At 31.7% G+C, this 14,054-nt stretch overlaps 1 protein-coding gene across 1 annotated transcript; it reads left to right on the top strand.

Annotated features, from left to right (window-relative positions):
- Nucleotides 1–430: 430 nt before the first annotated feature.
- LOC140864945 (gibberellin 20 oxidase 1-D-like) lies at nt 431–2,933 on the top strand. The gene is made up of 4 exons (XM_073269393.1): nt 431–565; nt 1,226–1,724; nt 1,949–2,270; nt 2,453–2,933. The coding sequence occupies exons 1-4, from the start codon at nt 556–558 to the stop codon at nt 2,765–2,767; spliced, it is 1,146 nt and encodes a 381-aa protein (XP_073125494.1). The 5' UTR covers nt 431–555; the 3' UTR covers nt 2,768–2,933.
- The last annotated feature ends 11,121 nt before the right edge of the window (nt 2,934–14,054 follow it).

The following is a 14,054-nucleotide window of genomic DNA, read 5'->3' on the forward strand; positions in this document are numbered from 1 at the left end:
TAGTTTGTTTTGCTCTATAAATATTTTCGAAAACTCGTGTGAGACGATCTCACGAGTCAATTTTGTGAGAAATGATCTCCTACTTGAGTCATCCATTAAAAAATATTATTTTTCATGTCAAAAATATTATTTTTATTGTAAATATGGATAAGATTGATCTGTTTCATATCCGTGAAACTATTTCACATGAGACCTACTCATTAATATTATATTAATATTTGTGGGAGATTTCGCTAGGCATAAAGTTGTTATAATCTAATCTTCATTGCATAATCTCATTACAAGTCTCTCCTCATATGCATAATTTCATCATAATCTTACTTTTTTTTATTTTTGAGTCACATAATTTTAATTTTTGATTCTCATATTATATCCATATATAATCTCATCATAATTTAATTTTTTGATTCATTACAATCCCAAAATTTTAATGGATTATAGTAATGAGTATGCCTATAAATAGTGACATTTGAGGAGTCTCTTTGCACACAAGCTAATAAAAATCTAGAAAGATTTAATACACAAATATCATCCCGAGTTTGCTCGAACATCTCAATGGCCGGAGGTAAGTTTGATCTTCGTCAATTTTAATTTATCCAATTTAAGAACATGATTTTCTCATACACTCACAAACAATTTATAATTTCGATTCATTTTCTGAATGATCAACCAAAATGCATTTTTCAGATATATCTTATATATTAATGTCTATTTAAAAAAAATTAATATTTCATATAACCCAAAAATTAAATTTTTAGGGTACCCCGAAATATAAGGCTAATCAATCATGCATTCCTTAATTACCACCAAAAGAAACGCCAAAAGCCATCAAGGAATGCCCACCTTCCAAATTTTCACACAAAATTAATAATTAATGCACGATGGACCAAATCATAATTTCCTCAAGATTAGGTGTCTCTTTTCGAAAAAAAATCTCACCAAGCCCTTCCATGCAAATTAACTACCTTTTTGTTGTTTATGTTGGGGACACCACGAGGGAGACTATAAAGATTCCAAGATTTGTTCACCTATTTTCTTGAACGAGCGGCCTTTGGCTTTTCCTTTATCACTTAACGTCCCTTAAAATTACTTTCTGAATCCCATTCCCTAGTTTTCTTAGCTTGTTCTCCTCTTAATTCCGACAAATTAATTCTTCTTATATATATATCATCGGTTAATATATAATAATTTTTACGTGAATTCTTCTTATATGCAATGACGATAGAGTGCATGAAGGAGCAACAAGTGATGATATTCGATGCATCATTGCTACAACACCAATCCAACATACCATCACAATTCGTATGGCCCGATCACGAGAAGCCTAGCCGGAACCCCCCGCCGGAGCTGAACGTCCCCCTCATCGACCTCGGAGGTTTCCTCTCCGGGGACCCCACCGCCTCCGCCAAAGCATCCGAGGTGGTGGGAGAGGCGTGCCGAAAGCACGGTTTCTTCCTAGTGGTGAATCATGGAGTTAACCCTAATCTCATATCGGATGCTCACGTTTGCATGGATTCTTTCTTCCACCAGCCGCTTCATCACAAGCAAAGGGCTCAAAGGAAACTCGGCGACCATTGTGGTTACGCTAGTAGCTTCACGGGACGATTTTCGTCCAAGCTCCCGTGGAAAGAAACGCTGTCGTTTCACTACTCCGCGGACTCATCATCGCACGTCGTCGAGGAATACTTTCAACACACATTAGGCGACGATTTCCTACACCTAGGGTACTGATCGAGACTACTTCAAATTAATATTTCATAATTAATGTTAATTCCCTTTTTTTTCAAGTTCTTGAAATGATTGCTACAATATGTCACCAGCATGGATCAATAATTGTTGTCTCACAATAATTAGTGAGAGTACCATTCAATTTATTTATATTTATATGTGCTCCCACTTTTTCAATCATTAAGTGTTGAATTATTAACATATATATATATAATTTTAGGAAAGTGTACCAAGAGTATTGCAATGCCATGAGCAAACTTTCTCTAGGGATCATGGAACTGTTGGGGATGAGCCTGGGAGTGAAGCAGAGCCATTTCAAAGAATTCTTCCAAGAGAACGAATCCATAATGAGATTAAACTACTACCCGCCGTGCCAAAAGCCGGATCAGACGCTGGGCACGGGGCCTCATTGCGACCCCACGTCGCTAACCATTCTTCACCAAGACAAAGTCACTGGACTCCAAGTGTTCGTCGACCAACAATGGCGATCCATCACTCCCAACTTCGACGCTTTCGTCGTCAACATAGGCGACACTTTCATGGTACGTAATTAATCAAGATATATATAATATAATTAATGTATACTCAGCTACACGTACCCGAAATATAACCTGGCTTGTGACTTATGTGAAATGAGTTCCCTTCGGGTTATGGATTATTTTTTTGAAAAGAATTGTGGGTTTAAAATTTTTTTATATATATATTTTTTTTTTTTTTGAGACAGGCACTTACAAATGGGAGGTACAAAAGTTGCTTGCACAGGGCAGTGGTGAACGACAAATGTACTAGGAAATCTCTGGCCTTTTTCCTGTGTCCAAAAAAGGATAAGGTGGTGTGCCCACCGGCTGAATTGGTGGACTCAAATTATCCCAGAATATATCCTGATTTCAAATGGCCAAACCTCCTCGAGTTTACGCAGAAACACTACCGAGCCGACGTGAACACACTCAACACTTTCTCCCTTTGGATCCAACAACAAGAACCACGGGGAAAAGACGATCCGATCCCGATTAATTCTTCTTCAACCCTAGCTAGCTAGTTAGGGTTTCTTGATTCATATCCAAAGTTAAAGTTTGATAATATTTCTCGATGAGGGATGACTTGTTTTGTTTGCGGGTGTCGCTCATCCACAGGCATGAAATAATAATATTTGTAACAAAATAAGATATATATAATATATAAAATAAATATATGATTAAGATATATATGTTTTGTGGGGTAACTAAATGGATGCAAATACTTGAAGTGGGATATATATGTTGTTAAGTCAGCTGATATAGAGAGAGAACGAATTGTTGATAATGGAATAAGATATATAACATTTTATAGTTTTATAAAATGATTGCTTATATATGTCGTCCTATTCATGCCATGCAACCTTTAATTTTCGATAATGATTCTAAATTGTGAAATTGTTATAATTAAGGAAAAGAGTTGGTCTCCTGCCAGATCTATGAGATGTGTAGATTCGATCCGATGGTTCATATATGGAATGCAAAATAATATTTTTGGATTAATATTTTTTCATAGATCAGGTTCCTGATAAGATATTCATTTTAAAAAAAAGTGGTTTTCTTGAGATGATCTCATAGAAGTTTTTATTTTTAAAGATTGCAAACACTCCTTAATTGTGATATTCATATATGAATGAGAATGTTCCGAGCTTGAAATATATAGAAGTAGGTCAAACTGAAAATTCTTTAAACTTCATGGACCAAAAGTACATATATAAAATGGGGATAAATTGAAATTTAAAGACTTCTGAAAAATCCAGGAGAAAAAACATGACCCACATAATTAATCATGATTAAAAATAATTTTGAGCTAGCTAGCTAGGATCCATGACGAATTGACAGAGCTTTCAATACAATGGATTTTAGTGCAAGTGTTTGTTTTATTTTATTATTATGTACGAAACTATAGAATAAAAAATAAAATAAGTCGTGAGTAAATATTACTATCAATGTTATCTATATAATTTGAATTTTTGGAAGTTTATTGCAATATAAAATACCAAAGCGACATTGTCTCTTTGTTTGTCCTTTGTGTGCTGCAAAATTCTTCCTATGAATCATATTAAGCATACACATAACTACAAATAATATTTTTTGGAAATGTCGCCCCACACTCCTGTCGCTTTTCTTGGCTTTTAGTTCAAATAAAATTCCATGTGAATTCAAAAAAATTATATTATCTTCTAAATTTAACTACAAATACACACAAACACACACTTGGCTCTCCATTACAACTAATAAAATATAAATAAAGAATATATGGATTTCTTATTTTTTTAGATTGAGCATCAGAAGATATTGTTATAATTAAATTTTGAAGCCGAGATATAGTATCTTTTACCCTTTGAATCGTACGGTTAAAAGTAGAAAATAGTGGGATTAGTTTGAAAAAATATCAGAAATTAAAATTGTTTCACCCTTGTGGCTCTTACATAATACATGTAGATATGAAAAAAGTATTGCTAAAATCGGTCAAAACATAATTAACTTACATAAAAAGAGACAAATTAATTAAATTATTTTCTAATTTCTATCATTCTTCCACGTATATAATCAAAATGAAAGAGAAGAAAAATATTATATATATATCCTGTACAAATCACTTATGCATACATATATTATATACTAGCGCCTTACATACGCAATGCGTGTGTTTATCAAATTATCATATTAAAAAATAATTTATGATAAAATTTGTAATTTTTTTTAAAAAAATAAAAAACCGTGTAGGTAATATATGTGAGGATTAGTTTTTGAATTGTGAAATTAAAATATGTCACACGTGAAGTATGAAATGGTGGAAAAGTTGTATGAAAATAAATTGAAATTGTTAAATATTATATTTATTTGTTGGATAGGGTTATTTTTGGAAGTTCACTTAGAAATACCAAAAGTGTCATTAGATCTATCATTAGGGTATTACCCATATGGTAGGTTGAAATCTACCTACTATAACATGTTCTTGTTTTATTAATAGTAATAGATATATATACACAGACCCTTTATTTTTCATAAATTTGCTCAACGGACTTCAAATATATATAGTCAGTTTCGGTCCGACCAAAAATATTCTGAAATTTTATACACACTATCTCGATTTATCTTTCGGTTTCTGACATGAATTCGTATGTATATTTCAAAACTATGAAGTAAAAAACATGAATTCTCTATCAAGAAATTAAATTATTGATCATTACTTTAAAATACATATATGTCATAAATATACTAATTAATTAGTGTTTAATTTGTAATGCTAAATAATATCCCGAAGTACTCGGGCTCGAGGAGAAAAATCACTCAAACAGTAAAACTCACATCGATTGCTAATAAAACTAGTTTTCAATTAAGAAATAAAAATTAATACAATAAATCATTTGTCTCAAAAATAACATTATCGGGTGAGTCCATGTGTGGTTGATCGATCACTAAATATTGGAGTGAATATTCCGACCGGTTAATTCGAGCCGAAACCATGAGTCCAAGACCCTCATTCACGTGGTTTGCAAAGGGGACACATCCATCTCAAATTTCTCAATTGTTTGAGCATAGTTTGCAAACTGGCAGCATCGATCGTAAAACTTTATGCGTGTGTTATTTGTTTGGTTTCCGCCTTTTTTTCTAACACTAAAAGACACTGCTTAGGATTCTGTCAGAGATCCCACCTATTCTTACACTTGTTTTATTCAAAAAAGTAAATAAATAAATAAATAAAAGAGGAATTAAGCACACAAATTATTTAAATTGTGGGGATATAAAATTTTTTTGAAAATTCATGATGATTGATCAAATCGAGACCCTAAACCCTAAGTCCCATCGAGCCTAAACACATACAGAGGATTTAAATATGTTCAAATAAAGATGGAGTCAGAAAATTCGGTTAGAACAAGCCAAATGATTTTTTTTAAAGAAAATACATAATTTTAAAATATTATATGTATATATATATATATATATATATATATATGTAAGTATGGATGTAGTAATTGAAATATATGCATAAAATAATAATTATTATTATAATTGGCATTGGATTTTTCCATATAAGATGGATATATACCTCACAAAGTTATTCATTTAGATAAGTGCTTATAAAACATTTTTATAGAGTATTTTTTACAATATATTTATAAAATATTTTTAAAAAAAATTAAGAATAAATTTATGTTTAAACAACTATCTATAAAAAAAAAAATCGTTTTCATAGTTGACAAAGTGTCTCGACTCTCGACAACTTGTTTAAAAACAGATTTCATAGTTAAATTGATTAAGATTGTGTTGGACAATTACTCTATAAAAACTTTTTTAATAATTTCGTGTAACCATCGTTTTTTTATTCTAAAAAAATTTAAAAAAACACGTGTCGATTGTTATTTAAAAACTATATATATTTATAAATTAGAGTACATTTTTTAAAAACTTTCAAAAACGTTTTATAAACATCTTATTCAATTCCAAACACATACCTTGAGGTTGCGTTTGGGTTAAAGTATTTCAAATCCATGGATTTCGATTATAATTTTAGTATTAACTATGAAATATAGAGAAATCTCAAATTCATAGCTTAATTAATATTTACACATTACTTAGATGGAGTAAAAGAGATTCTAAATCATCATTTTATTGGATGAACTTGAAATCCATCATAACTACCATGAATTACCATATAAACATAAAAGAAGTGGATTTGATGTTTGTGGTACTACTTCTCTAAACAACAAAAATGCATTTGAAATCCATTGATTTGAAATACTTCCATCCAAGCAGAGCCTGAGTTTTTCATTTATAACACTAAAACATTTATAAATATTTTTCCAAAGCCTCTGAATGGTTAATAATTTTGAAATATACTAATTTTTTGGATTCAAATTTTCCTCTCAAGGCTATGGCTTAAAAGTGATGATGAATATATTATATCAGGTCATTATATACAATGTGGTTCATCCTTTAAATGTATTTAATATATATTATTTTCTCAATTTTTCTTTACCAATCTACCTCTATTCATTAAATAAATCAGTCAGTCCCAACTACTTTTATATTATACAAAGCACTCATTAAATAAACGTAAAATTAGAGTTTTATCTGTAAAACTATTTTTTAAATTAATTTTTTTGTGAAAACACACATCTTAATTTTCTTCTATGCATGATGGTTAGTATACAATCCCTCACTGAACTAGCCTACAAGAAATTTTAGAGTTACTTATAATTACTAGGTTCGAGTCTTTTCCTCCGGCTAATGTCCTAAAGGCTAAAATTCTCTTAATAAATGATTTTTTTTTTTAATTCTGAACTCTAGAAATTTTGGTTAAAAATAAAAAATAAAAACTCGTGAAATTTTAATGTATATAGTTGAAGACTCGTGAAATAGATACTTGATAAATTGTTCTAATAAATTCGATTTAGCAATTCATGTCGCAAATTATTCGATGCTTCAACTTTAGTTATTATTCTCGCATGGATATATGTACGATTTCTCGGTTTTTTTAGTAATATACTTTTTAATTATACCAATTTAAAAAACATATGAAATATAAAAATTGAACTATCTTTTACAACCATTCTTTGATGATTTGTATAAACGTTAATTAATGCAAGTCGATTAGTGGCATTAACAAGGACACAATAGCGACCTTAGTGGCCATGATTTTTAAATAGAATCAAATCTTAATTAATTTTACATAATCTTTAACAATAATTAATTAGGATCTTGATTGTGGCAGCAAAGCCATATGCCTGTTGATCTTGTACAGCATCCAAAGAATTTGTTTATGGACCCAAGTGGAGGCAATTGATTGTATATTTTAATATATTTTTTTAGGATCAAATTAATGGCTAACAAATTTAGATAATTAATATGACTCATAAATGCATCAAAATTATAATATATAAATAAATATGTGTGTATTAGGGTTATGTCCGAACGGACTTGTCCTGTAGTATCATATAAATAGATGAATTGGATTAACAATTTTCCGAACTTCTAAAACATATAAGAAATTGTTCCGCCTTACCAGCCCTACTTATTGGTATGTATGTCTATAAATAGCATATTAACAATTTAATTAGGAGACTATTATAAAACATGAGCTAATTAAATTAATTATTTATACTGTCTAATTAAATAATAAAATAATTTGGTAAATTTCGAGTTAGCTGCATTGGATTTTGTGCATGCAATAGATTTTGTTCACGAATGGGTCCCTAACACATGAATTTGGTCTGACCTGCCCTTGATAACTTCTTGTTTTATCCGCTTGGAAAAAAGACAAATAAAATCTTGTATAATTTGGACCATTCACGATTATGAATTACGAATTCCCATAAATGAATCAGTTTGATTAATGACACCCAAAAATACAATGGGGGAAAAATTATAGTAATAGAATATGTACAGATAATAAAAAATAAATTAAAGTTTTGAAGCATATAATCTTTTAAAGTTTTAGAATAAAATAGGCATGCAACATGAACAGTCTCATTTTCCTTATTATTATCGGTGATGAGAATGCATTCGTAGGTAGAGCTGTCAAAAAATGATTTAGGCTCGTTGACTTGGTTTATTCTGTTAACTAAGTGGATTGGGTTAATAATTTTCAACTCACTCAAATGACGGGACGGTCCCGACAAATGATAGGTTGTGGCGGATTGTGAATCAACCCATCCTAAACCATCAAATATAATATAACTAAATGTTAGCGTACCGGCCCACCTCCCACAGCCAACAAGCCACCCCGTGTTATTTTTTAAATCTACGATATGAAAAAAAATTTAAGCTAAAAACCTTGTGATATTAAATTTATCGATAAATTATATTACCTGAATTTTCTTTTATGTCGTACATATATGCACTTTTTAAAAAATATTAATAGCCCGAAAAATAGAATAAGTGCAAATTGCTCAAAAATCTCCAATGCAAATATGTTTTGCTCTGCACTCTCTAGCCACTTTTTTGTATCACATTTTTTGTTAATTTGTACCACATTTTGTATGGTTTTGTACCACATCTTATGACTAGGGACCCCAAAGCAAAACATGTTTGCATTTGGGGATTTTTGAGCAAATTGCCCATAGAATATAATACATCATTTATTTTTTTAAAATCAAACACATTTCATCTTTATTAATAACGATTTTACGCATGCTTTTTAAAAACAAGAAATCTGAATGTTAATAATTTTAAATAAGGTACTTTTGGTTTTTTGGAGTTTTTTATGAGAGACATTGATAGAATTATCTCTCCCACTTTATTTTTTATTTTTTACCTACCAAAACTTCGATACATTTCGAAATAAAAACCTCTATAACTTCACTTTATTTATTAATAAATAGAGGAAATCTCAAGACAAATGATTGAGGTAATAATTTATGTTTAGAAAGAATTATTGATATTTACCAATAATACTGTTTGGAACATGATATACAGCAGCCATTTAGTTGCATGTGTCGATGTGTAATAATTGTGATATTATTTAAATATCTGGTAACTCGTTTAAAACTGATCCGAAATGACACATGATATTTGTCGTACGTATGAGTATGAGTATGAGTACTCTTAACATCTATATATATATATATATATAAAAGACAAAAATGAAACAAAGATAAATTAATAGTTTGATTGAAACATTAACAAACAAAAAAAATTAAAAGAAAATGATCTAGCCTCCAGTCTACTGGTGTATTAATATACATTATAGACTTATCAAAACATAAATAATAAATTAACAACGCAGTCGTACTACAACCTCAAGAACGAGAGAGTTGGTGAATTATACGCGAGCACTATAAGTCAAAAAGTTATAAGTTCGGTTGTCATAAACGTGCACTTAAATTATCTGGTAAAATTTTATTTAACTGACGTGGTTTGTAGACCACACCATTAAGCCTGAAACTTTACCTAGAATATAGACTCCAATGGATAGAGTTGTCAAAATCGATCGGTGGGGTGGGCAAACCCACAACCTACAAAATCTCATCAGTTGACAGAGCACAATGACCCATCGTTTGAACATGTTGAGAAACTAGCAACCCAACTCATCTATTACAATTTATCATAAAACGATAAACTTGAGCTGTAACACAAAATTAAGTCTCTAAGTGATAAATATTAATTAATTAATTATAATTAGGTGCCACCATGTCAAACATATAAAACGGTCAATATTTTATTTGGTTTCTTCCATTTGTCTTTTGTTTTAGCAACTTCTATTGGTGATAACGATTTTAAGTATGTGCTTACGTACAATGTGCAAATATAAAAATAGGGAAACGACAAATGCGATTTTTTTTTACTTCGTTAGGATGAGATATGGACACGTTACGTTTAAAATATACATAAAAGAATGTGGCAGTGGGACTCTATTTTATTTTTTATTAAATATATATTAGACGGGTCCTTTTCCCCAAATATTTAATTTTTTTGTATTGATAATGACGCGAGTTGAAATATACATATTTGGATTTTGGATGCATGAAACTAAGATAAGGCTGGAATAAATATTCAGGTTTAAATATATGTAGTATAGAGTAAATTTACTTGTACCTAAATACGTAATTTCGATGCTTAATTTTAATTCGTCTTCCATTTATTTATGAAAAACATTGCAATTTTTGTCTTTTTTTTTCATCCTAATTTTGGAGGTCATCTTTATTATCAAACTGAGGTTTACGTGAGAATCATATTGACATCAAGTCAAGACCTCATCGGTTACACATCATGATACACATTGAAAAAATGACGAAAATACAAATAATAAAAAAACACATATAGAAGATTAAGGATGTCATCGGTTCACGCCTAATTAACAAGAAATATTATATAAACATGAATTGATGGATTTGAATACATTTGAATTCATCAATCCAAAACGCATGCAATCTCAGAATAATCTTAAACAAATAATTTAACTTAATTGATACAATTGAATCTCGAACCCGAGATTTTATATGAGACACTTAAGTTTCAGCGCATATATATGATGAAATTATGGCTTGGCGGAGTGCTCAGCTTTGCCATCAAATGGTAAGACACAGTTTATATTAGGTTGTATTTTGTTTTTCCAGTCATAATTGTGTGCTCTAGATAGACCTGGCCACGGTCCGGGTCCGGGTTGGCATTTATCCAACCCTTAACCGGACCGACTATGGCCGGTTCCGGTCCGGGTTGGTGAACCGGCGGTTCCGGTCCGGGTTGGTGAACCGGCGGTTCCGGTCCGGGTCCAGGTCCGGTTAACCGCCGGTTCAGGGTTCGGGCTAACCCGTGAAATTTAAAATATATATATATTGTAGCGCCCCAACACTGATTTTGCAGTGCTGGATTCGAAGGGTCAGCGCCCCACCGCTATAAAATCAGCGCTGGGGCGCTGCCCCTTCGAATTAAATTCGAAGGGGCAAGACTGCAACTCCGCAAGTGAGCAACTTTAATTTTTTTTAATTTTTAAACAAATTTTTAATAAGACATATTCTTTAAATAATCTCAATCAAATATTTCATATCTCTATAATAAAAATCTATTACATTTATTAAATAAACAATATATTAGAATTTCAACATCTTATGACTTATATTACAAATCTATTACATTTTATTCTACTTCACTCGCATTTCCTCCCGTCGTAGTTCCGGATGTTCCTTCGGTATCATCTTGGTCTTCTTCATCACTTTGAATATGATGTGTTCGAGTAGCGGCTTTTGACCAATCATTGAGCAAACATTGGGCTTCTAAATTTTTCGACCTTAAGCTATAACGTCTCTCGTCCAATGTATTTTCTCCAATACTAAATGTTTGCTCCACTGCAACTGTTGAAACTGGACAAGCTAGAATTTATTTTGCCATTATAGCCAAAATTGGATATATTTGTGTTTTTTGCGACCACCATCTCAAAATGTCAAAGTTTTCCTCATCTGTATCACTAAAATCAAAAGTAGTGGTAAAATAATTCTCAAGTTCCTGACTGGAACTTGAGAATCCTCGTGGACGTTTCGTCCGTTCCCTTATCAAAAGTTGTTCTTTAGTAAGTTTAGAAGTAACATTAATAGTTGCAGTGGATTGTGTTTCATGTGAAACAATTTGTCCACCATATTTGATGTTATATTCATTATAAATATCAAGTAAATGAGTTTTAATATTAAACAAAATCAATGAGATAGAAGGAATCGTTTTCGCAATAGGCTCCAAAGATTCATAATATAATGTTAACATGTCGCTTAAGCCATTTAATTTAAGTCTAGGATCTAAAACAAAAGCACATAAAAAAATTTCAGGAATGAGCAAAAAATATTTTTCCCATTTTGCTTTCATGACGAGAATACATTGAGATAAAACACTATCATTAAATTTAACATGTTCATGAAAAATACAAGCAATGTTGCAACAATGTGTTAAAACTAAATGTAAAGTAGGGTAATAAACACCGGATAATTGGTCACTAGCATCATTAAAAACTTTTAAAATTTCACAAATACTAGTGCATATGTTCCATTGATTTGAAAACAAATAAATATCACGAGCTTGAACAAATTGATGAAAAAATGTACATAATAAATCTTTATATTCAAAAGAGGATAATAACAATTTATATGTTGAATTCCAACGAGTTGGAACATCTCGTGCAAACCGCTTAGGCTTCATACCATTTACTCTACAAAATTTTCCCCGTTGCTTCATAACTTGAGGATGCGTCCAAAAATAATGAATAGCGTTCCTAATTGGTTGAATATGTATGCCTAAATTTTTTAGCCCATCTTGAACACACATTTAAAATATGACATGTGCATCTAATATGAAAAAATTTGCCACCAAGTGATGGTTTACATATTTCAATAAGCTCACTAATACTAGAAGTATTTGCACTAGCATTATCAAAAGACATTGAAAAAACTTTGGTAGTTAGACCATATTCTTCTAAAATAACAAATATAAGTTGCGAAATATTTTGTGTCATGTGTGATTCGTTGAAACATCTATATGCAAGCAACCTTTTTTGAATGCTTCAATTATTATCAATCCAATGACATGTAATACGCATATATGAACAACTTTGCCAATGATCACTCCAAATATCGCAACACAAAGAAACTTTATTATTCAAACTATAAAATTCCTTAATTAATTCTTTCTTTTGATCAACGACTAACTTTTTCATTGTGCGTTTGAGACTATTTTTTGGAATACGTCTAATAGAAGGATTTGCACTTGTAGAAAGCCAATTTTCAAAAGATAATTTATCGCTAAAAGTAAAAGAAAGTTGTTCAACCGCACAAAATTTAGCCGTTTCTTCTCTAAATCTAGCTTCGTTATATTTAAATAGTTGAGATTCATTACCCGATTGAGAAGAGAATGCCGGAATTTGAGTTTGATCACCGGATGATATTTCTCGATATGCTGGGTCAAAGTTCCATAACCACCTCCTTGTTTAAATTTGTAAAATTTTGAACAATATTTGCATTTGGCTTGCAAATCACCGGAGGGAAGCGTCACCTTGTCGAAATGTTTGGTGAAGATATCGGATGTCGGGCGAGGCACCGCTCGAGTTTGTCTTTGAGAGGCCGCCGGATCATTCATTCTTTCTTAACTTGCATGATGACGTGGTGGTGGTGATTGTTCAACTTGTTGTCTTTGTTGCGCCTCTTGTCGAATTTCTTGAATTTCATCATCGGAATATTCAAGATCAAAGCCATCGACATTGAATTGAGGATACTCGACCTCGGGTGGTATGATGCTCTTTTCCTTTCCTTTTCCTTTGTCACCCCTACGACTTGATCCCGCTTCGGACATTTGTAATTGTATAAATATGAAAATAAATCAACAATTGACAATAAACCAATAATTGAAACTTGATATTTTTGATAATTCAAGAAATTAAAATGAATTGAGAATAGAGAGAATGAAGAGAGAATTGTGTAAACAAAATGAAAGAAGGTTGGGGGTATTTATAGATAAAATCATAAAAAATAGGTTTTTTTTATTAAAAAAAAAATTCCGGTAGACCCGGCGGGTCGGCCCGGGTCGACCAGGTTTCAACGGCCACGAAATCGTGGTCGTGCCACTTGCTAGTGGCCGTTGGATCATATGGGCGCCACGTGTCCAACCCGCCGGGTTGACGGTTTTTCCTTTGGAAAACCGGGACCGGACCGCGTTCCGGGTTGGACCCGTTGACCCGGTTAACCGGCACGTTGACCACGGGCCGGTTCCGGACCCAACCCGGCCCTTGGCCAGGTCTAGCTCTAGAGATTGCAACTGATTTCTTTCTTTTCTCTTTTTCCCCAGTTGCAATTTAATATCTAACAGAGACGAGTTATGATGCAATTA

Source organism: Henckelia pumila, chromosome 4 (genome assembly GCF_033568475.1).
Source record: "Henckelia pumila isolate YLH828 chromosome 4, ASM3356847v2, whole genome shotgun sequence".
NCBI lineage: Eukaryota > Viridiplantae > Streptophyta > Magnoliopsida > Lamiales > Gesneriaceae > Henckelia > Henckelia pumila.